Raw genomic sequence first — 24,750 nt, 5'->3', positions numbered from 1 at the left:
CCTGTCATTTGGAAAATCGTCCTCCCGGTTTTTTAATTGACCACCATCAATTAAAAGCGTATGATTGGCTGACTTCCTCCCCAACTGCCACAAGGGAAGGCGTACAAGGACTACCTTGAGACATCAAAGCTTAGAATCGAAGTCCATAGCCCTGAAGGGCCAGATTGCAAAAAAATAATTTACTTCTAGTATTAGTCTAAAGAAGGTTAGATGCAATAGCATATAGATAATTACTCAGGTCATCGGCTAATCAGCTGTAATATCATACTGATGTACCTCGAAACGCGACGAAGTTGTAAAAATTAACTTATTTTTTTTTTATGTTAATGATATGACGACGCAACGCTGAATTGAACCGCGACATTCAACCGGAAGTTAAAAATGTCAAAAATTTGTTTTTTCGGTGTATAGTGCACATTTGTGTAAACTGTGTAGCCCAGGACATAGATTTTGTTTTACGTTCATTGACCACCGTCCAAATAAAGCATACCATGGCGTTTGGTCGTATTCTCTTCGATCCACATTTCATTCAGAAAACTTCGATAAAAAAGAAAATACAACGAAACAGATGGAGGTTATCCCTCACTTCCAGTACTTTATTTTTCGGCCATTCGTGTTTGGTTACTTTAATCCACGTATATGGGACATTCCAATAAATTTACATTGCGACAGTGAATGGAATACATTATTTTCAAGCTGAAACAAGAGTTTCAGGACGTCTGCGTTACTGTGATTGACGTAGAACCATCGGGAGCAACTAAAAATGTCCATTTGTTCAGCAATTGGTGATGTCAACGGAATTGATGTTTTTATTTACTGTTTTCTGTTTTTTTTTTTTTGGTTTTTATCGACGTTCGTATCAATAAGTTTTATGACGAGGAGATATCTTGTCCTGTCTGACACTTTTGGAGAATCAAATGTCCAGTCACGTGAGTCGCATGCGCGGGCTGTTGTAGTGCACCGGGTGATCGATAGGGGCGCTAGCTGTTGGAGTTTGTGGGTTTCAGATTGAAGTGGTTTTACTGTTCGGTCGACGTGTTGTTTTGATTGATGGGCCCTGGGAATTTGATTTTTTAGGATAAATATATAAGATTTCTAGGGAATTACGGGATATGGATCCTGCGTTGTTGAGGGAGCGGGAGCTCTTCAAGAAGAGGGCAATATCAACACCTGTGTAAGTGACAAGACAATATTTAACCTCAATTCAAAGTCCAGTGTTCAATATTTCATTGATACAACAAACTCATTCGTTTTGTTTATTGTTGGTAATATTTTCCTATTTTTAGTAGATAAAAACGTGTATACGATCATGAAGCGTAGGCAATTGTTCGATTTGATAAACAAATTATTTATTATGAATTATATTAAATATGAAAACAAAACCTCCCTCTCTCTCTCTTTTAGAATATCGTTTTAAAACATAAAAAAATTATTGGAAGATTACAAAAGTTAAAATATGAAATAAATTCAAAAATATGTACTACGCATGAAAAATTATCATTTAAATTATTTTTTATATAATAAAATGTATAAAAATATGATATATTGTATGACATATTAGATATGTATCACATATATATATTATTTTATATATTAAAGATTTTTAATGAATATTTTTGACTGCATTTGACATTAATATAATTTGGTATCATATTCCACTAAAATTCTAATACTAAGTCTATCCTACGTGAAGCAGATGGCTAGCGAAGAACGTTACAGCTTCTTAAAATTAGGAGTCTTTTTCTTAATTTTTTTGTGAATTTGATCTGTTACCTATAATTTGAAAGGTGGAGATTTTTAATAGATCACCTGCATGATTTATTTGCAGGACTTGCTCCCATTGCCAAAAGTTTCAAAATTAATTTCGCGTTGTAAATTATTTATCTTCAGTTTTGTGCATTTTTGAGACTTACTCTCTTTTTTTCACCAACTCAAATTTATCTACTACCATTTTATTGACCCCTCATTTCCTTTTCACCTTAAACTATGTACTTTTCAATTATGTCTATTTCGTTATATTGAGATAAATACTAATAATCATCATGAATGAAAATACTTATAATTATTTTTGGTTTTTATTGGTTTTAGAATCGAAAAAAAGAAAAGAGAACCTGAGAAAGAGCCCAGTCGAGATGAGCAGACTAAGAAGAAACAAAAAGTTTCCTCCGTGTCGAGTGCTCCTAAACTCGACAATGTTACCTACAAAACAATGCCTGGTAGTTCACAGTATAAGTTTGGAGTGCTGGCAAAAATTGTGAAACACATGAAAACGAGGCATCAAGACGGAGATGATCATCCTTTGACGTTAGATGATATTTTAGATGAGACGAATCAACTGGATGTGGGGTCAAAAGTGAGTTCAAATGGATCATATGATTTGCCCTTTAATTATCCTAATGTAAGAATTATAAATGCACTGATACTTATTATTTAATTGTCTTACCACTAGGTCAAACAATGGTTGGCTACTGAAGCTCTCATTCAAAATCCAAAAATTGATGTAGTCGATAACAAATTTGTATTCAGACCTACGTACAAATTAAGAGACAAAAAATCATTACTGAGACTATTGAAGCAACAGGATTTGAAAGGACTCGGCGGGATATTGTTGGACGATATCCAGGAGAGTTTACCTCATTGTGATCGAGCTCTGAAGGTTAGCAATAAATAAAAAAACTATTTGCATTGATTTTCATTTTTTTTCGTCTTATAAAGGCCTGACAGATCAGATCAAATTTAATAAAACACTAAACAATTAAATTATCAATAAGTTTCTATCTTCTTAATCGTTTTTATCATAATCGTTTTTGGTTTTATTCGTTTGGCTTCATTAATTATCAAATCAAATATCTGTAAAAATAGTTGTTTCGAAAGTCATGTGCAGTTTGTTTTACAAATACGTCCGAAAAAATCAATTATATAAGGGAGGGATGAGCGGATAAGAACTTTTTCTCCGTAAACTTTAGTTCCATTTGAAAACTTTTATACGTAAAACATTGGCCATAAAAATTGTATCGCCCTTGACTTGCAAACTGTAATGAATTTACTGATCCTGTCCTGCCGAATTTATCCCCAAAATAACTCAAAAAGATGACTCGATGACGTAAATTTAATTGAAAAAATATTGCAGCATTTGCAGCACGAGATTCTCTTCATAGTTCGACCCCTCGACAAGAAGAAAATAGTATTTTACAACGACAAAACAGCTCAGTTACCAATCGACGAGGAATTTCAGAAACTCTGGCGTGCAGTGGCTGTAGATGCAATGGACGATCAGAAAATCGACGAATACTTGGAGAAACAAGGTATAAGATCGATGCAGGATCATGGACCAAAGAAGCCAGCTCCAATAAAACGAAAGAAACCAAACAACAAACGAAAGAATCTCAAGAAACCCAGAGACAACGAACATTTGGCTGATGTGCTAGAAACCTACGATGAGAATAAGTGAGCGATTAATCGTGAGATCGTCTCGATGAGTGTATAAATTAATCTAGCCAATTGAACTCTTTTAAATAAATATATAATTTTTATAATCACAAGTTATTCATGAGTACAAAATAAATATAATTTTTTTCATATCTCAGGTGCTTAATAATAAACTTTGTCAATTCAAATACAAAAATCATTAATCCTTTGGCAATTATAAACGTACCATTAGTCTATCAGTACAAAAATCTTATTCCTGCACATAAAAAAAGTACTCCAGTGATTATTGTTTGTTATGATTAATCTTTAGGAAGTGCAGAATCACTTTTTCCACGCGAATAGGCACGTGTTGCTTTACTTCCCAACATACGATCCAACAGTGATTGTTTATTTCTTCGTCGAGCAGCGAGAACCTCCCGGCAGAGTTCGTGAAATGATTCAGCCACTTGGGCAACCTAGGAAATGAAATAGATTGATTGTTTGTTAACAGAAACTGATAGACGATATTCCACGAGAATTAATATTTGCATTTATGATTCACATTTTCGAGTAAGTTTCAGGATAAATATGACTTGTCAGAAATGCTGCGAAGTTCGAGTGAATAATTTGATTAAAATGAGGAAATGTTGATCTTAGGGTGAAAATATATTTTATCCAAGTTACCTGTTCAGCAGCTGTAACTTCACTGAACCAGCACTCAAAGTCCTTGGCCAAAATTTCACCCTCCTCAGTACTGACTTGTCTCAAGTGTACCATATCTGCTTTGTTGCCAACCATTGCTAGCGGCATAGCAGCTTCTGGGTCAGCTACAGCAAGAGCTTGTTTGGCTTTTCTTACAAAGTTGAAGGAACTACGGTCAGTTATTGAGTAAACGAGCAAAAGTCCGTCAGCCCATTGAAGTGTCTCCATGGTCGGTATTTCATCATCACTCTAAAATGACATTCGATGAAAAATCTCAAAGTCAATTGTCGAAAAAACATTGAGATATCTGTCAGTGTCATTCTCTCTCATTGGCTTTTTTAAAATGTGCAAATGAGTGGTGGATACTGAGTATCTTGAGAGCGTTTGGTTGGTACAGAAAAGTTACCTTGGGACAGGAGTCTAAAATTTCAAAGAGGATCGGTTCACCATCCACCAACACTTCGTGCTTGTAGCGGTTCTCTGAAATTGAAGAACAACACTTTTTGAAAGTAAATACTTGCATGAATATTCAAACTAGAGGTCGCTAAATAATTTATAAAAAATATCAAACATCTTTACTACACGTTTCCCCAACTTTATAATAACAATAGAAAATCGCCTGAGGGTCTTTAAAATATGAGATAGAATAACGCAGAAAGTTTGGTCATTCCAATTAACTTAGTGTAACAAATTGTCGAGCATTTTTAACAAATGTTGACATGTTTTCCTCGAAAAATCAATGTCACACATCTCAGCCGTCTCGTGTCAAATTCGTCGGACTAATTTAAACCAGACGTGAGACCTCAAGGTATTTGAGAAAGAAAAAAATCCCGAACGAAAAAGAAAAATAAGGGGGAAGATCTAATGCGTTTTGTATTTTATACTACAATATTATTTAAAGGGTTATTGCTGATATATTCTTATTCTTCTAGTTTTCATAAATATCTGAGAAACAATTCATAAAATTGACGTGAAAAAATATTCCGTTTTTAAGTTTTATAGGAAAATTTTGCTACTTTCTCAATAAACTTTTACAAAAATCAACAAAACTTTACCAAAAAGTTAAAAAATGAACACACGAGTACGGAACTTTGTCTTTTGATAATGAGAAAACCTAAAAACAGTATATTTTTTTTTGTTTAAGTGCTCTACGATTTCCCAAAAATTTACAAAAAACATGAAAAATGGGACGATATCGACAATAACTCTTTAATCCTCATGAATCTTCGTTTTACCTCACCTTGCTGATGATCATACTCCCCGATGTATCTTCTCGTGAGAAATCGCACGGTCAAGGCTGCAACAAACGATAAATTTTTAGTTGACGAGAACCAAATTCTCACCCAGCTGCAGCATATCAATTCTTCTACGGCATTAAATCATTATTTACGAGTGTCGTTAAGTCTTCCGGCCAGCAATAAAATACGTATTACCCCAGTTTCAATTGTTTATACAATAGTTGCGCCACGTGGACAAACACCAAAAATTCCAGTGAGGCCTCCACCGACGTAAAAACATGAACAAATAATTTCTGAAAACTCATTTGATCCGGAAAGAAGTTGAAGAAATTTTTCAACTCAGTTTCAATTGTTTACCCTCTTTTTCTCCAGTGGTAACAAAGGAATAAATAATTAGTTTCCCTTAGATCCATGTAATTATCCGAGTGAAGGACCTATCCTTTTCTCCTGATGAATATTCAAACAGCCATCGTGGCTTGAATCGCAAACGATACCTGGTCTTTTCATCAGTCCGAGGGCTCCTTAACACTCGACCGAGTTTTTTTTTTATTCATTCACTTAGAGAATACGAAAATGAGATAAACGGATCGAGAAGAACAAGGGAAATTCGGTGAGAAAAAAAGTTAAAGGGGAGTTGAGTTCAGATGAAACATGGATTATTATGAATGGTAGATTCGAATCGAGAGTAATAAATAATTTTAACTCCGGAGAAGCCACTAAATATTCAGGGGATGCAAGTTCAGTCAGGAATACTCGCCTTTTTCATCCTTCACTCTATCTTTTTCACCTTTACCTTTTTTTTCAGTTTCTTTTCGTTTTTCGTATTTCACCCTTTGGCAAGCGAATAGAATTCCCAGTGGCATCCGACGAAGCACAGGAAGAACGATCGAAAAAAGACATTTCATTATCACTTTTATCGACAAGATAAAAGTCATAATTTTATTATCAGTTATTTCTGATGAGCTGTCATTGAATGGAGATTTATCCTAGAGAGAAAATTGTCGGTGTTGAAGACATTTTTTCTTCCTGACAGCAGAAAAATTTAAACTTCCATCCATGCCATGGCAAAATACTAGATTGTATCCCCTATGTAAGGGAGGAAAATAAAATCACATCCATTAAAAACTTAAAACATCAAACATTCCAGAGGTTTTCTTGTTGAAATGGTCTAAAAGTCATCAAAATGTTGCTTCCGCTCAATTATTCCGCGAATATTATCATAACTCACGTCATTTTATTTTTTAATATTCATATTCCATCGAAAGTTTGATTAAGTTGTGAATTTTCAGTAGTAATACCCCAAGACCTTCAAAATTATCGGATATTTCCCGAGAGTTTCGTTGCGTAGCAACGAGAGGGATAAGGTTCGCAGGTTAAAAAACCCGAGCGCGAAGCGCGAGGGTTTTTCTGCGAATCTTATCCCGATCGGTGCTACGCAGGGAAACTGGAGGGAAATATCCGATTAATTTTGAAGGTCGAGGGGTATTTGGCTGGATTATTTTTTTCATTCCAATTGCAAACAATTAAATGTGTGGCATTTCACGTCATATAGTATGGTTTTTCACTCGTAGTTGTGGCTTCTCCAGCGTATATTTTCTGTCTGCACAAAATGCAGAGAATTGTTTCCAAATTGTGGGTTTTGTCTTCACTGTATTATTAGGAACATTATTTTTAATTTTTTGATCAATAATCTCCAAGGATTCTCCTCCAAATCTGCTCATGTCGAGGTAAAGTCTTTGAACTTGATTTTTTGTAATGACAGTTTTGGGGTTTGAAACGCGTACAAATTGTTTATCGGATATTTTCATTGCTTAGCAACAAACAGGGAAATATCCGAAAAATATCCGAAGTAAAACTCTCTTACTTGTACCACGTGACGGGAAATGCCACCATTTGATTGGTTGAAATTGGGATGAAAAAAATAATCACATATAATACCACAAGTGGTTCAAAATTATCGAATATTTCCCGATAGATTCGTTGTAAACAAATGAAGGAGTCAAGTTTTTCAGGCTAAAAAATCACGAGTGCGAAGCACGAGTGATTTTTCCTGAAAAACTTGACGACTTCATTTGTATGCAGGGAACCTAGAGGGAAATATTCTATAATTTTGAAGCTCGAGTGGTATTCAGGGGATTATTTTTCCTGTCCAAATTTCGGCCAAGAGAATTGTGCCATGACATGAAAAGAGGTTTATTTGGTTAAGTGTCGTTTGTTTACCAAAATATTCAAAAAATTATCGCTGATATTCGAGGTAGGCTATACAAAATATCAACAAATGGTGCAATTCTATTGGCTGAAATTTGGGTGGGAAAAATAATCACATATAATACCACAAGTGGTTCAAAATTATCGAATATTTCCCGATAGATTCGTTGCAAACAAATGAAGGAGTCAAGTTTTTCAGGCTAAAAAATCACGAGTGCGAAGCACGAGTGATTTTTCCTGAAAAACTTGACGACTTCATTTGTATGCAGGGAACCTCGAGGGAAATATTCTATAATTTTGAAGCTCGAGTGGTATTCAGGGGATTATTTTTCCTATCCAAATTTCGGCCAAGAGAATTGTGCCATGACATGAAAAGAGGTTTATTTGGTTAAGTGTCGTTTGTTTACCAAAATATTCAAAAAATTATCGCTGATATTCGAGGTAGGCTATACAAAATATCAACAAATGGTGCAATTCTATTGGCTGAAATTTGGGTGGGAAAAATAATCATTTAAATTTCCCTGAAATTCTGAATAATTTTAATAAGTAATTTAAAACTTTTACTGTTGACAGGTTATCTTCATAACACTCCCTCTCGCCAATTTTTCATAATTATGAAGCGAACATCATTAGTCAGAGCATAAAACTACGTCAAAAATTCAACTAGGAATAAAAAAAAATTTCATAACAGAAAATTAAAAACTTGAATTCTCAGCCAGCGAAGTCATCAAAAGCCTTCGCAATGACATTCCCGAGGTAAAATGATGCAGTAAAATTTTCTCGAAAAAACGAAAAAATTTTCTTCAAAGGCTGGAACCTTCCTTGAACTGTAATTGAAAGTTCATTGAATTATTCCAATTTACTTGTTCAAAAAGCCAGTAATGAAAGTTGTGCTACTCGCACTGTGTTTTCCCACATCCCCTGTGGCAAAATGAACAAGTTCACTCTCATCATAATTTTTTCTCTTTCCAAGGCTTGTTAATCCAGAGAGACGAAACGGAACGAGAGTCGGCAACCTAGTGACCCGTTTCGAGGTACACCACACTATTTTTACCGTCAACCTGTCTCCCCTGTCGTTGTCGTCGGCAGTGGAAAAAAAAATGAATAACATAAAAAAAGTTTTCACGAGGTACGTTTACTTATCGCTCATTTATTATCCTTTCCCTGTCCAGAGCCTTTTAATTCCAACATTTTATTCAACGTCACGAGGAGATAACTCCTTGGGGCTGTTTTTTTACCCTGTCCTAAATAAACATGATTGGACCTGGGAGATATAAGAGAGAATTTTTCAATTAAAATGAGAATATTCGGTGTTAACAGCGCCTCAGGATTTTTAATTCTGAGATTAAGGAGGAGAGATTTATCGATGGGGTGAATTGAGGGAGAGGGTATTGAGACATACCGATGGCTCTCGAAATACATCGGGCTGAGTGCGTGACTTGTTTGAAGGATCGAATGAACTCAAAAACCTCTGGCCATTTCATTCTTCACTCTCACCTTTCTTCCGACACTCAACAATTCACCGGCAAAATATCATCGGCATCTCGGTCTGAAAATTTTCTCATGAAGAGAAAACTTCATGAATTCCTCGTTTCAACGAAGAAAATATAATTTGTGGTTTGCATGAGAGAAAAAAAAATAAGTGGACAGAATTACGATGTTTCATGCTTAACTCTGAGATTCAGGGCTATTCGAGGTAAAATGTATAAATAGCTTGTGGAAGTTGTTACGCAGCTGCCGTTTGTCGGTTTAGAATTATTTATCCGCTGTGTCTAGTCTGGAAGATTGATTTGCGATAAAATATTTTTACATTTTTTTACTCCCCTTCGTTATCCAACACCACTCGCCATAAACACTGAAACTATTTTCGACTACATAATAATTTCGAGGGCATCCCCATGGGGTGATACGAGAAGATGAATATATTAGAGGAGTTTGAGTAGCTTTGCCCTTTAGTAAATTCAATGATTATCGAAAACTACATCAAACTATATCTTTAAAAAGAAAATTTCCCCTGGGGAATCGTAATTTTGTCCTCGATTTAATTATCGTTTCTTTTGAAAAGAAAATGTTGCGTGATGACATACGCAGTAGATATTCTTTGTATTATAATTAATGACTGTGGAAAATATCTATCCCTTCATCTCACACAGGTCTCGACGTGTCATTCTTCCTCTCAATTTCCTATTCATTTGTTGCTTGGCGTTTCTCGGGCCAAAACCATATAATAATTTCTTCAAAAACAGTTGGAAAACCTCAATTAAGAGAAATTCCCCGAAGTTTCCCAAATACTCAAAAATTTCGTTTTCCGCTATAAGAATTGTCTTAATTGCTTCCAAATGTGCTCCTCTCAGTCCTCCAAGTGACCCTAAAAAAGACCTGGATTGTTCCACTCTCAAAAACCAACAAAAATCTTAGAACCCTCTAATACAGTGAAGACAAAGGCCACAATTTGGCAACAATTCTCTGCATTTTGTACAGCCAGAAAATATACTCTGGAAGCCACAACTACCAGTGAAAAATCATGTCACATGACGTAAAATGCCACACATTTAATTGCTTGAAATTGAAATTAAAAAAATAATCCAGCGAAATAGCCCTTGACCTTCAAAATTAATCGGATATTTCCCTCCAGTTTCTCTCATTGCTACATAACGAAACTCTCGGGACTATTTAATATTTTTTCCGATTTAATGAAAAAAAAGTTAAAAAGATGGAAAATTCCCATTTTTCATTTGGGAACTCTAGAAATTTTTTCCAACAATTTTCTTGAATTCTCAGGCTCCTCGAGAATAGTAATAAGCAAAACAAACAGGCGACCGACGCCATTCGACAGAATTGATGTGACCGGTACTTTACGCGTTATTATTACGTTTCCTTCATTTCTACCAATTGGATTGCTAGTATGTTTCCGAATGGATACGCACCAATTTAATTGCAAAAATGAAAAGGTAGATATTGGCGACGTGAGTTAGTTGTGGTACTGACATTCGCCAGGGGGTTCAGACAAATATATTTAGCCTGTGGGTAACATAAACTTCAACAAAATAAATTTTGTAACAACCACCCGATGGATTGCGGCCATCCAACATCTGATGCTTTCATATCGTAATACCTATGATCATAACAAATTTCAACTTGCTATCCCAGTTTTTCATTAAATTGTTGAGTATAGAATACTGAAGGTAGAAAAAAAACAAGAATGGCAACACCACTGAGACGAATATATTGAAAAAAATGAAATCCTTGTAATCCTTGTTTTGGAGATATTAAGAAAAAACGAAATTGTCTAAACTTGCTATTTCAGGAACACGTCGACCGATCGAGTTGGAACGACGCATCAAAGTAAAGTTAATGATAGTTATCATAAGTAAAAATTCAGATTGTTAGCTACAAATTTTACCAGATTTTTTTCCAATTTTCTCAAGATTAACCTTCAAAATTATCAATTTCCCAGTACATACCAAGAGATGATGAAAAAACCATCCTTTTTTCGCGTTTCATAGAGTTCTAGATAATTTGCATTTGAAATCAGAGAATCGAAAAATCGTTCAAACAAAAGGATTCCATTCAGAAGCAAAAAAAACATATTCCAAATCGATGAACAAAACCGAATGGTCAGGAAGTTATCGGTGACCGGTCTTTAGGTCACCCCCGCTTGAATTTATCGCTATCAGTAAAACAACGCACTGCTACTTTTTTCAAAATATTTTTCTTCTCAAACGACAGCCATCAATTTTTTTTTCATCCCCTCGTCAAATTGCAATCCGAGAAATTATTTAACAATGAACTATTTTATATCCACTTTTCCCGCGCTTCGTTTCCAATACTAATCCGTGCCTCATTTCTTTCTAATTTTTTTTAATTACACCACATTAAACTCCCACCGGCAAAAGCAAAAAAATCCCCTAGTATGTTACGCGGTGGGACTGCCGACGCTCATTACGGCAGAAAGCGCCAAAAACTCGGGCTAATTTTAATATAATGCGAGACCTTATCCGTTCCACACCGTTTCGTTTCGTTTCCTCTCTTACTCCTCCCCCTTCCCATGAGCACATACCCCTCGATAAGAACGAACTTAATGGGGCCGAGGGAGAGAGTCCCAGATAGGGACAGAAAACGAAATTAACGTGTGTGAGAAAAATTCAACCCCTCTGGGACAATGCATTCTTGTCACCCGTAATTTTTACACACACACACACACCTCTTTTCTCACTCCCTTCCGCATTAATCTTGATAAAGCTTCCATATTTAATTTTCGTATCTTTCGTCATCGTTACCCGGATAGGAATTAACAATTGGACCAACGCTGTGCCGGGCTTGGGCCGAGGCAAGCCAAGCCTGGGTCTCCACTGGGGTCATAGCGTGAGTCTACTGTGGCATATGCTGAGAGTGAAACATTGGATCAAGCTTGGGAAGATCAGCCTGGCCCAAGGGTGAGGCCCAGTATGGGCCCACCAGTATAAAGCAGGCCTGATCCAATCTAATCTACACCAAAGCCTGACGTCAACCAGACCTTATGATTAAACAGGAGGTGATTGAGAACTGTCTATTAATTATTACAACGTTTAATTAATTATTAAAACGTTTAATTAGTTATTAAATGTTTAATTACCTATTGAAATTATTAATTAATTATTAAACCGTTTAATTAATTATCAACACTTCATTTGATATATTATACACCTGTTGAAATGTAAAAATTTTAAAAGGAGAGCAATTAATAAGAAAAAAAATGGATCATCAATATAACCGAAAGGCGGGTAATTTTGAATTGACAAAAACCGAAAATTTTTTACGCAAGACACGGAGGCACTGACCCACTGATGCGTTGGGACACTGACGCACTGAGATACTGAACAAAAAAATAAGAGAGAGAGAGAGAAAAGCGAAAAACGTTGAAGTTTAATAAGAGAATGAGGATCATGGAAAGATTTTTACAATCGTTCGGATTGGTGTAGCAGTCTATGTGTTGAAGTATATGAACCAACTGAAATGGAACAACTATGTTGAGTGTCGGGATTAAAATTTTGGAACAGTTCGACCATAATGAAATATTTAGAGAGGAAAATATTTTAACGGTAATAAAATCGCGTTTGAGAAAGATTTTCAAGGGGAAAAATTCTTTCGTTAATAAAAAAAAGTACAAGAAATGACTGCAATTCAGCCAAATCCGTAATAATAATATTTCTTCATGAAATTAAAATTCTGGGAAAATTTTTAACTATTAGCATCTGAGAATTGTGAATTTAGTATATTTTTTAAATAAAATAAATTTAGTGAGAGAGACTAATTCTGCGACAGAACAGACTGGAAATTAAAATTAATACATATTTATTGTATTTTTCATTTATAACATTGTTATACAAGTCTGCTATCAAACACATTGCATACATTAAGTCGTGTGGGAGATGTCTACTTAATTAATGAACTTGGAACTAATTAACTATTAGCATAAAAGAATTATTGACTTTTCAAATAAATATAAAAAATAATCGACTTCAATCAATTTTCCATAATTTTATGACTCCATTTGTTTGACCATTGGCTGAAGCCAGAGGCACTTTAGAGCTTTCTAAAGTGCCTCTGGGCTCACTACCAGACTGGGAGGTGACCTATTGAAATAACGTCGGCCCTAGATTGGCATCGCCATCGCTTGAAGTCAGACCCATGCTAGGAAATGCCAAACTTGACAGTTTAGAGTCAACAAAACATGGACTTGTTGTCAATGCTTGACAATTCCCACCAGGGTTGCAACTCCCAATTCTGAATGCATTCATTGGATAGAAAAGAGATCAAATATCCGGAATACTTTTTTGCTTCCCAGTGAAAGCATTAGAATGATCCAATCGAGGTAAAAAAAAGTCCCATTTTGCTTGGAAACGATGTGTAATGGTCTGAAACGTGAAGAAACAAAATTTTGAAAATGTCTTTGTGTAGTTTTCTTGACGAGGGGATTTTTCATCATAAAATCTGTTGAGTGGTTTATGAGATATTCTGGAACCACCTGGCTAATTGGGCCGATCCAAAAGGGCAGACTTTTATGTTATGATAGTTACAATTTTTTGTTAATTTATGATGCTCACATTGATGAATTTCACCATAAAATATGTAGATATTTCGATTGATATACATAGGATCCACTGATACCACTATTTTAGAAAAAATAGAAATCCTTACGGTGTTTTTTAAGATATAGAAAAAAAAATTTATAAAAGTTGATATATCCCAGGAACTACTGGACCGATCGAGCTGAGACGACGCATCAAAGTAAAGATTAGCGATAGCTATCATAAATTGAAAATTCAGATTTTTAGCTACAAATTTTACCGTAATCTTCGAAATTGTGAATTTTCCATCACATACATAAAGACATGATATAAAAAACATGGTTTTTTGCGTTTCATAACAGCCTAGATATCTTGCAATTGAACTTGGAGAATGTCAAAATCGATCAAATACACGGCTTCCATTCGGAAACAGAATGAATTTCGTCTAAGAAGGTGCCGCACATGCTTAATTGTCTATCGTAAAAATTCTGGCCAGAGATCTTCCGTAAAATCCACTAGAAATTTCTCGCGAATGTGCCAAGTTTTTCAACGAAAATTGTCCGTGCGTGTTTGCATAAAATTGAGGTGTTGCATCAACTTCAATACCGATTCCGCTTGTCAAAAATTGTAAATAGGTATTTTTTTTTTTATGAACATGTTGCGACGCAGTAAATATGAAGATTAAACGACAATATTAAATTTCAGTCTCGTTCGCCATCGTTAGTGTCATTCAATTCTTATGTATCTGCATATATTTAGTCGAAAAATATTATTAATCTGGATCAAACGTTGGTCGACTCAGCGAAATTCAAGTCGTAGTAGACAAAATATTAAGTTTGGTGTCTGGCCTGAGACAAAGTGAGCTTTGAAATGTCGTTGAAGGTGCCAAGGACCTCTGAAAATGCCTGTAGCAACTTTAATTCACACTGCAATTTCCGGAACACACCGAAGAAACTATTATTACTGTAACAAACTAAAATGCTCGATTGCTTGTAAGACGCGTCGGCACTTTCCCCCCAGTGTGCCGAGCTCTGCAAGAATCACATCTCTATAATTCAGAGGCCCCGTTTTCTCTACCTACCATCCTACCATCTCCATCCCCGGACTTCAGGATGAGTTATCGGCTCCACATTATTCCCTCGAGTCGTGACATAAAGTAAAAGAGGGAAAATGGGGAAAAATGAGGGGGAATTTATATTATATTTTCACTCGCAGGTGCTTGAGACCTTCGATTATTTGTTATAGATGATTAGAAATAATTTCAAGGTCGTTTAATTATGGTTCTGTGGTGGATTTTATGGAGCATGTTGATATGAATTATTTTTGTACTCAACGATTTATCAGCTGCTGGTGAAGACAGAAATCACTATTGGTTAATTGTGATTAAGAATAATATTTTAAGAATGGGAAATATTGATATTAATTGAAGAACTTGTCTCGTGGACAGAAAAATTGCAAATGAGGAATTGATATCAAGAATATTTTCAAATTTAGAGGTTTTTGCGTATCAAGTCACGCGAAGTTACAATTTTCTTTTGGAAATGAAATTGTTTAAATTATGTTTAAGAATTTTCCTTCATACCCATTCAAATGGTTTTTCTCCCCAATCAAATTTAGTAAAACTTAATTATGGCTAATTTCACTGTTTAGACAAACAGTAAAATCTAAATTCTTTCTACAATTCTTTTTCGGTTCTAGACATTTTAAATATTAGAGAAGTTTTTACAGAATTTTTTTTGATCCAAGGATATTCTTTCTAAGGAAATCTGGGTGGACGCAAAATAATTAAATAAAATCAATTTTATTAAAAAATTCAATTCTATTGCAAAGTTTAATAAAAAATATTCACATATAATACCACAAGTGCTTCAAAATTATCGAATATTTCCCGATAGATTCGTTGCAAACAAATGAAGGAGTCAAGTTTTTCAGGCTAAAAAATCACGAGTGCGAAGCACGAGTGATTTTTCCTGAAAAACTTGACGACTTCATTTGTATGCAGGGAACCTAGAGGGAAATATTCTATAATTTTGAAGCTCGAGTGGTATTCAGGGGATTATTTTTCCTATCCAAATTTCGGCCAAGAGAATTGTGCCATGACATGAAAAGAGGTTTATTTGGTTAAGTGTCGTTTGTTTACCAAAATATTCAAAAAATTATCGCATATAATACCACAAGAGCTCCGAAATTATCGGATATTTCCCGATAGGTTCGTTGCAAACAAATGAACGTGTCAAGTTTTCCAGTTTAAAAATCACGAGCGCGAAGCGCGAGTGATTTTTCTGGAAAACTTGACGAGCTTATTTGTTTGTAGGGAACCTTGAGGGAAATATCAGATAATTTCGAAGTTCGAGTGGTATTCGGGGGATTATTTTTTGCATCCAAATCTTGGCCGATAGAATTGCACCATGAGACATAATTTTCAACGAATTGCCATTTAATCTGTCAGATACAATTGAGGGTTACTTCAACATTTGTTTTTTTTTATATATATCAACATGCAAAATTTCCAGTGTAATTTTCAAGAATATCCGCTGAAATACCGTGTTGACTATACAAAATAACGTCGAATGGTGCAATCCTATTGGCCAAGATTTGGATGAGAAAAATAATCGCTGATATTCGAGGTAGGCTATACAAAATATCAACAAATGGTGCAATTCTATTGGCTGAAATTTGGGTGGGAAAAATAATCAGTAGTAATACCCCAAGACCTTCAAAATTATCGGATATTTCCCGAGAGTTTCGTTGCGTAGCAACGAGAGGGATAAGGTTCGCAGGTTAAAAAACCCGAGCGCGAAGCGCGAGGGTTTTTCTGCGAATCTTATCCCGATCGGTGCTACGCAGGGAAACTGGAGGGAAATATCCGATTAATTTTGAAGGTCGAGGGGTATTTGACTGGATTATTTTTTTCATTCCAATTGCAAACAATTAAATGTGTGGCATTTCACGTCATATAGTATGGTTTTTCACTCGTAGTTGTGGCTTCTCCAGCGTATATTTTCTGTCTGCACAAAATGCAGAGAATTGTTTCCAAATTGTGGGTTTTGTCTTCACTGTATTATTAGGAACATTATTTTTAATTTTTTGATCAATAATCTCCAAGGATTCTCCTCCAAATCTGCTCATGTCGAGGTAAAGTCTTTGAACTTGATTTTTTGTAATGACAGTTTTGGGGTTTGAAACGCGTACAAATTGTTTATCGGATATTTTCATTGCTTAGCAACAAACAGGGAAATATCCGAAAAATATCCGAAGTAAAACTCTCTTACTTGTACCACGTGACGGGAAATGCCACCATTTGATTGGTTGAAATTGGGATGAAAAAAATAATCAGTAGAAAAGTTCAATGGAGTTCAGTTTTTATAAATATCATTCTATTTAGATATTTCACACACGATTTTCTTCTCCAGTTTTTATTATTAAATTTTACCCATAAAGAGTTGAAAAACATGACGAGACGAACTGAGAAAATTTAATCGAACGCAACACAAAAAAAACAAATTCGTTACAATTTTTTTCTGGCATGAACTGCTAGAGAGCTTTGTCCTATTCTCACTTTGCTTGCCAACCCAAGATCTCTTTCTCATAAAACTTTCTTTCTTAGTGTACATTAAAAAAAAATCAAAACCATCTACTCTTCTACAGTGAGCCCCCAAATCATGGTATAAGGGTACCAAAAACCCACCAGTTTTTATCAGGTCGGTAAATAGGGCAAGGGCTAATCACTACCACCTAAATGCTTCTCTCGACCAAATTCACATTGTAGACGACGCGAGCTGCTCCTACGACTGTGAGTTTCAGGACAGACCATGTAATATGGTTCTATCCCAAATATACCCAGGAAAGGGCAACGCTGCACAGAAATCTTGAGAAAATAAAAATTTCATTCCTAAACTCGGTTATCTCCACTTTAAAGGCTGCAGAACCAAGAACCCTTGAACTACTACAGAAGTTTCCTTTTATTATTATTTAAAGTGTTGAAATCTGTGTATAAAATTCATTTACACTGTCAATCTAACACTAAAATCTTAATTTACATTCCTTTAAATATTGGAAATCTATTTTTATATACTTAAAGGTAGTTTTATCAACAAATTTGTTGGTTGTCTAAGGAGTGCAGGGAGACCTCCTGAGTCAATGGGTTTCTTTGGATTCGGAAATTTGGGCAGTACCACAGGATGTGGTCAAAATTCTGAGATTGTGCTCAGTATGAGCAGCTCGGGTCACTTATTATTCCAATCCAGTATAGTGATGCTCCTAGATGGTAGGGGTTTGCTCTAATACGATTGACACTGACAATAGATTCTCTGGGTAATTTACATTGATTATACCAGAGGTGTGGAGATTGTCCAAAGTATAATTCAAAGTATTGGGTACTTTTTTTCTAATTAGAGCATTCCTCTATTTTAAAATAATTTTGGTAATTTGTGTACGCAATGGGGAAGACCACATCACTTCTTACAAAATCGTAAAATGTAAAATTAATATTTAAAAAGGGGAGGAATCTAATCATGTAAATAATGCAAATATGATAGACTACGAACAAGGCGACAGTACAAATAAAAATAAAATCTAAATGATTTATTTGCACTACTCTATCCAATATTTACTTCAATGATTAAAGCCACATCGAATTATCCACACAATTAATACTATAAATTGATATCTTACCACTTTTTCCGACTCCAGGTGCTCCAATCACAGCGACTTTGACTTCACATAATGAACTCTTCTTCCTCCTTATTCCCTTAATTGCATTTGACGTCATCTTCCTAACATTTGAAACTGCAACTCAAGAGAATTTTCAAATAATAAATTCTTACATTCTTGAGAAGCCAAATGTGATTGATGGGGAGTTGAACCAACTGTTCTTAAGTGCATCTTGGTGAGTCTGTCTCATAACAATTCGAGTGAATGCTGAGCAGAGTGCTTTCTATTTTAGTGACTGATGAATAGGAATTTACAATTATCGTACAATTTTTTATTCGATTCACGAGGAATTTATCACAGACTAGTGTTGATCAAGGTCGATGAAATTGTCAGCTGCTTGTGCCAAAGAATCAAGAGACGCGGAAGGGGTGGGGGGTGGGGGGGGGATTGGAGGAAGATGACGCTGAGTGCAAGTTCAGTGATGCGGCCAGGGTCGCACGTGTCACACGAATAACTGCCACTATGAGATACATAATCCTGTCATATTTATAATTTTTCCCTTCTTTCTATTTGCATAACAACACTTTTTCTTCTATTAAAAAAGTTACCCCGTAACACGATAAAATCACCCCACAGGTGCACTATCTTCTATTAAAACAACATTTTTTTTTAATACATCTTTTAACTTTTACGACTGATTAATTTGTTTTCGTTTAGACCACGTCGCTTTCTTATTGTACATAAAAGTAAATTAAAATCAGTCAACCTATTCAACAAATGACTTCAGCATTATTATGGAGAGGAGGGGATTACAGAGACGAGTGCATTTATAGAACGCATGTGCTTCACCGGAATTTCAACAATTTTTTATACTATTTTACTTCATCCTCTACCGATCCGCTCTTTCATTACACTTTTGCAATTAATGAAATTTCATTCACGCATTGTCCTCAATCCCTTACTCGTTACAATACCGTTATAGAAATGGATGAAAACATGTTTGAAAGTTTAAACTCGAAGACAATGAAAAAAATGTTTACTCACCTTCAGCAATAATTTAGCTCTCAGAGTTGGGATTTTAGCGAGTGATAATTAATTTCACTCTTAATTACACATTAATTCAGTCCCTTTCTTCGTCTATTTTCGTACTTTATGAAGAGCTCGAGGGCTGTGAGCATAGAATTTAATTATCAACTTGACTCATTCACGCGTGTTTATTCAATGGAAAAGGGGGTCACGTGTTTTAAACAGTTCGCGGGAATGAATATTATGTGAGAAAGGTCCGGCCCGTTTCTCGGTTCGAGCTCGACTGTCTTACCAGTCAACATGATAAACCATTCTTCTTCGGTCTTACCCAAGAGACCGCCGCGATCTTTTTTTGACTCACACTCAAAACTCATGCCAAACATTGCATCGATGTTATTTTCCATTTTTTCTTGGTTTCTCCCCAGTTTCGTATTTATCCTCGTGATTTTATTGGCCATTTTTATAGCCTCGTGAATATGTAAATAAACATATCATATTTATTGCGGAAGTTAAAGTCTAGATGAAGAATTTAAAATACTAAATACTTCATTATTTCCAATCTCCATATTAAACTCGTGTTATTTTCCATGTGACCCTGGACATGCTCCGAAAATCCAGTGGAGTGTGTTTCTTAACATGGGGGTTACCCTGTCTGAATAATTAATAATCGATTAATTACGCTAATTAGAAATTTATGAATGTAGACACCTATCGGGTCAAGTGGCTGTACGACTTACCATCAGAGTAAAATTTTCAATTCCATTTGTTTTTAGGGTGAAATGTTTATTTTTCGAAAAACTTAGTCTTATGCTCTCAATAGTCATCTTACGTAGAGTCTAACAATTAGTGTTTTCCAAAATAATAATCATTCCATCCTGCAAACTAATTAGATTGAAATTTTTACTCTGATGGTAAGTTACAGGACCACTTAAGGGGACGACAGTCGGATTACCATTCAGCAGAGCCGGCGGAGCTGCCAAATCATCGCAGAGCTTTTCAATTTCAACTGTCGGTAAGTCCATGGCTCGTGGGGATCCCTGCCTTGACGATCCGCGAGATTTTCTCTCGGAGGGAATTGCCCCCTCGTGATTAACATCGCCAACCGTTTTATCACCCTCCGGTCTATTTCCCATGATGTTCTTCTTTACTTGCTGTGAGTCAATCTTATAATTACTGCTCGTTAAGAGCTCTTCTATTATCGCAAGAGCTTCAGTCTCTTTTTGAAGTTTAAAATTTTCATCGGGAACTGTCACTATGGAGCGAATTCTTCTCCGTAATTTACGAAGTTTTTGCACGAATTTTTGAACCTCTGTCTCGTCTCGTGGACTTCGTCTGCTTGTTCTCTTTTTCAGTTGATTTATTTCCTGAAAGGGAACTGGTTCGTTAAATGTTGGAATTTATATCATACCATTAATCTGGATTGTTTTTGTTACTGACATCAGGTGTGCTATTTAGAGTTCTGACATCATCGATTTCGGAATACAAAGGATCATCGTCTCGTCGTCTTATGGTGGAGCTGCTCCATTTTGAATTTATGGCCGCGGGATTTCTTGGTTCCCTGAGAAATAAATTAGTTTAATTCTCAGTTAGTTGGATTCACGGCACAAAATATCGACGATCCATTTTGCCCCATTTATACGAGTGGAAATTGAGTTAGGTACCCTGAGTTTAGGGTCAGAAATTGATCCGACCGGAGTCTGGTTTCATATGATCAGGATAGTCCGATCAGAAATCGATCAGGTTTTGATCCTATCCAACGCTGAGGAGATCCTGATCAGAATCTGATGGAGTGCAGATGATTTAAGGTTGAGTTCAGGCAGCCGGAAATCATTCTGATAGTGTTATGATGTCAATCGATTACATGAGAAAACATCACATGATAAAAATTTTTTTAACCAAAGATATCACACGATAAAACATTATTAAACAAAAATATCAAGATAACAAATTATTCAGAGAAATATCACAGATGGGAAAAAACATTGATTTTAAAATAAGTGTAAGTTTTTTCTAGTTTCCTCAATTGGATCTTCCAGAATTGAGTACTTTAGTACTCAAATATAATCAGCAAAATCATTACAACACATAACATTCTTTCCAACAATATTTTTGACATGTAATACTTTGAGTAATATTTTGTCCATCTAAATCTGATCATCCTCACCTGACTACATTTTTCAGAAAATATATTCTGGGAATTGTCATGGCAACAAGCAGTATCACATTTTAGCGCAGTTTCTCTTCAATTTAATTAATTTTCTATGCATTCTGTTCAAATAAATTATAATGGAAAATTTATGTAAAAATAAGAAGTTGGCTCACCACGATAAAACTGTTGAATGAACATGTTTACAACATCCAAAATGTTCATTATAAATATATGCACCGATAATATTTTATGAAAGGTTCGCAATCGATCCCTTTTTTGCTTTACTGTGATCGTCTGACTCTGATTTATTTGGTATCTAACGTGGGATTACTTCCCGAGTGAATTATTCACATCAGAACTGGATATACATCTAAATAGATTCCACCCTACCCTAACAGGAGATGAGGAATGGCCGACAGTGGGCCGACATTGGGCCAATGCTGGCCGACAGTCGGCCATTCCATCAAATTCGTATCAACTCAATCCGATCGAATTCTGACAAAAAGCGTCGGTACACAATTGACCAAAGCCTGATTCAATTACTTGATCACTTCTTGATCCATCTTCACATCTGGTTTTATGCGATTTTAATCTGAACCTGAACTGAATTTCCACCCGCTAGACCTACAGCAAATTATTACTTCAACATGTATATTTCGCTTTCTCCAAACTGGCTATGAGACTCCCTCAAGTACTTCTGAAGCTGTAAACCACCACCGGGATAAAGTTGTACCGTTGACAACTGTTGATTTCCCTTCTTAACGTCTTGGCCTCGACGTCTCATTCGAATTTCTTCCCTTCTCTGACGTCTCTCTTGCTTGGTGCCTCTCGGGAATTCCCGATAACTCACATCATTTGGAAACGTCACTCGGGCCTGATTTACACTTTCAGATTCAGCGTCGAATGAATTTAGGACTGATTTCAAGGAGAAGGCCACAAAGTCAATAAGAATATGACAACCTCTGCGGAAATCTAGAGAAAAAAAAATGTACAGTCATTATTGCTAATGAATAATCATTAAAGTTCATTTATTGTACTCACATGAACGTGATATGGGGACGTAATATAGAATCCCTCCAAAAACGGTCGAGATAACCGTCAGGAACTTCAAATAACCCCCGAAACTTCCCATAAGTGCGTCTTTGTCTAAAAAAAAATTTCTGATACTAATAAACATATCTTCGTTGGAACAACTCACTGCACCACTTCAGTGCTTCCAGAAATTACAAAGTTGATGGGGGAACTACGAATTTGATCTTTAACTAAAGAATTTTCATTCAGATTCATGAGCTGACCAGATAACCTACATAAATGAACTAAAAAAAAATGAAAGACGGTGTGGTAAGAGAGCTACAATTATAGACTGAAGAAGGGTGTAAAGGCGATCCGGGTAGGAATTAGCAATTGGACCGAGCCTGGACCAGGCTTGGAGCAAGACAAGCCAAGAGTGTTTCTCGACTGGCGTCATAGCGTGGGATATGCTGGGAGTGATACGTTGAACCGACGTTGGGAAGTTCAGTTTGGTCCCAGGGTGAGGCCCACTAGGATAAAGCAGGTCTGATCCAAGTTAATCTAAATCCTAATCCTAATCTAAAGCGTGGGATCAAGCAGGGCTTGGAATTGAATTGACTGGAAATAAAAATTAACACATATTTATTTTATTTTCCATTTATAACATTGTTATAAAAATCTACTATCAAAAAATTAAACATAATGTATAAAAAACATCGTATTAGATGCATTAAGTTGTGCAGGTGATGTATATTTAATTAATTAACTATTAACACAAGACAATTGTTGATTTTTTAAATAAAAATAAGAAATAATCGACTGGAATCAGTTCTCCATAATTTTATGACTCCATTGAGATGACCATCGGGTGTACCCTGACTGGGATAGCTTGACTCAGGCTATGAACTGGGCTCACTACCGGGTTTCGAAATGACCTATCGAAATAGCCTTGGCCGTAGATTGGCATTACCATCGATTCCCAGGTTCGGCTGACCAACCTTTGGTACTCCTAGACTCCATCAGATTTGGTATCTTAGTTACACCAGAGAAAACCCAGGCTTGGATCCTTTCCTGATATCAAACTTGGGTACCAAGCTTGTGCCAAGTCTGGCAAAAGTCTGGTTCATTCAGCCTTGGTTCATAGCGTCTCGACCAGTCCTGGGCCCAGACTGACGACCTGCCTGAAATTCATTTCTTTTTCACTAGGCGACATGCTGATTTTACTTACACATGAAACCAAAGGATGGCAATGTCCTATGGTATTATGCCTAATTGTTAACCCCATATTGTTACATAAGAGTAAAGTAAGTTTTCGACTGCCACAGGGTATCTGGTCCATTTGTAATTTATCTGGATATGTTCAGTACTATAAACTGTTTGAATAAACCCTAGGCATTTTTTAATATATGAGCCTGGAAGGGCACTGGTTCGAAGGCCTGGACCAGCCTTAATAAGTTAACTTGGGCCAGGCCTGGCCCCACGTTACATTCCAATGATCATCCACTATTGATCCAGGCTTGGATGCCAAGCCTGATCCAAGATTACCTAGTCTTGGGAATGGGTTGGGTGAAGTCTGGGCCATTGGTGATTTCCTGCCTGGGTTGAAGCCAGCCTCATGCTAGCAAATACCAGGCTTGGCAGTTTAGATTCAACCAAGCTTGGCCCTCTTCTGAATGATTGGGAATGTCTTTCGGGAAGTTTCCTAATTCCAAGACCCATCAAATCTTGACTGCACGTCTGTTCTAAAGAATTGTACACGCCTGTGTAGTTAGCAATTTCCCTGGTAGAACATGAGAAATGGTCCAGTCCTAGCAGTCTTGAACCAACACTAGCATAAAATAAAATAACATTAAGTAAATTACTAGTATGTCTTCCCAAGTGTTCACGGTTGGGGGTTTGAAGTCTGGGAAGAAGCACTTGTGGAGGTACCTTTCTCCGTCAGTGGGTGAGTGAGAGCCCCGAGAATCGGAGAGAGATGGGCAATGAACACTGGTAGGGGAAGAGCCACTGAAAGCAGAGAACGAGAGAGTTCGACAGAGAAGGTAAGCGGAGGACAAGTGAGATGGTGGGGGATGATGCCCCTCGTGCCGTGGAACTTAGAACAATTACGGAGGTTCCACTGTAATTATTACAATCGAATGGATTTTGTCTTTGTAATATTAAAAAAAAATTATTTTACATCGCTTAGAGACATGATGACTATGTGGAGATAGATGAAAACTTTAAAAATGATTAGACCTTACGATTCTACCCCGCCAGGAGTCTCACCCACTCATTTAGTCCCACCAAACGTTCATTCGTTAAT

At 36.1% G+C, this 24,750-nt stretch overlaps 2 protein-coding genes and 2 long non-coding RNA genes across 4 annotated transcripts; 2 read left to right on the top strand and 2 right to left on the bottom strand.

Moving 5' to 3' along the window:
• The first annotated feature begins 975 nt into the window (after nucleotides 1-975).
• LOC135167768 (transcription initiation factor IIE subunit beta) lies at nucleotides 976-3,546 on the top strand. The gene is made up of 4 exons (XM_064131297.1): nucleotides 976-1,174; nucleotides 2,089-2,353; nucleotides 2,450-2,656; nucleotides 3,131-3,546. Exons 1-4 carry the CDS (start codon nucleotides 1,113-1,115, stop codon nucleotides 3,449-3,451), a joined length of 855 nt encoding a protein of 284 aa, XP_063987367.1. The 5' UTR covers nucleotides 976-1,112; the 3' UTR covers nucleotides 3,452-3,546.
• On the bottom strand, nucleotides 3,507-19,644 carry LOC135167769 (ras-related and estrogen-regulated growth inhibitor). The gene is made up of 6 exons (XM_064131298.1): nucleotides 19,304-19,644; nucleotides 18,281-18,394; nucleotides 5,351-5,407; nucleotides 4,517-4,590; nucleotides 4,093-4,359; nucleotides 3,507-3,884 (listed from the first exon to the last, which is right to left on the bottom strand). The coding sequence occupies exons 2-6, from the start codon at nucleotides 18,375-18,377 to the stop codon at nucleotides 3,729-3,731; spliced, it is 651 nt and encodes a 216-aa protein (XP_063987368.1). The 5' UTR covers nucleotides 18,378-18,394; nucleotides 19,304-19,644; the 3' UTR covers nucleotides 3,507-3,728.
• On the top strand, nucleotides 8,130-13,079 carry LOC135167771 (uncharacterized). The gene is made up of 3 exons (XR_010299918.1): nucleotides 8,130-8,312; nucleotides 8,530-8,685; nucleotides 11,845-13,079. It is a non-coding gene; the product is annotated as an uncharacterized LOC135167771 (long non-coding RNA).
• A 1,077-nt stretch (nucleotides 19,645-20,721) lies between the features above and the next one.
• On the bottom strand, nucleotides 20,722-22,735 carry LOC135167770 (uncharacterized). Its single transcript, XR_010299917.1, has 3 exons — nucleotides 22,476-22,735; nucleotides 22,076-22,406; nucleotides 20,722-20,843 (listed from the first exon to the last, which is right to left on the bottom strand). It is a non-coding gene; the product is annotated as an uncharacterized LOC135167770 (long non-coding RNA).
• Between the last annotated feature and the right edge of the window lie 2,015 nt (nucleotides 22,736-24,750).

Source organism: Diachasmimorpha longicaudata, chromosome 11, assembly GCF_034640455.1.
Source record: "Diachasmimorpha longicaudata isolate KC_UGA_2023 chromosome 11, iyDiaLong2, whole genome shotgun sequence".
Lineage (NCBI taxonomy): Eukaryota > Metazoa > Arthropoda > Insecta > Hymenoptera > Braconidae > Diachasmimorpha > Diachasmimorpha longicaudata.
Note: the sequence above shows the minus strand (reverse complement) of the source record. Positions and strands in the feature narration are given on the sequence as shown.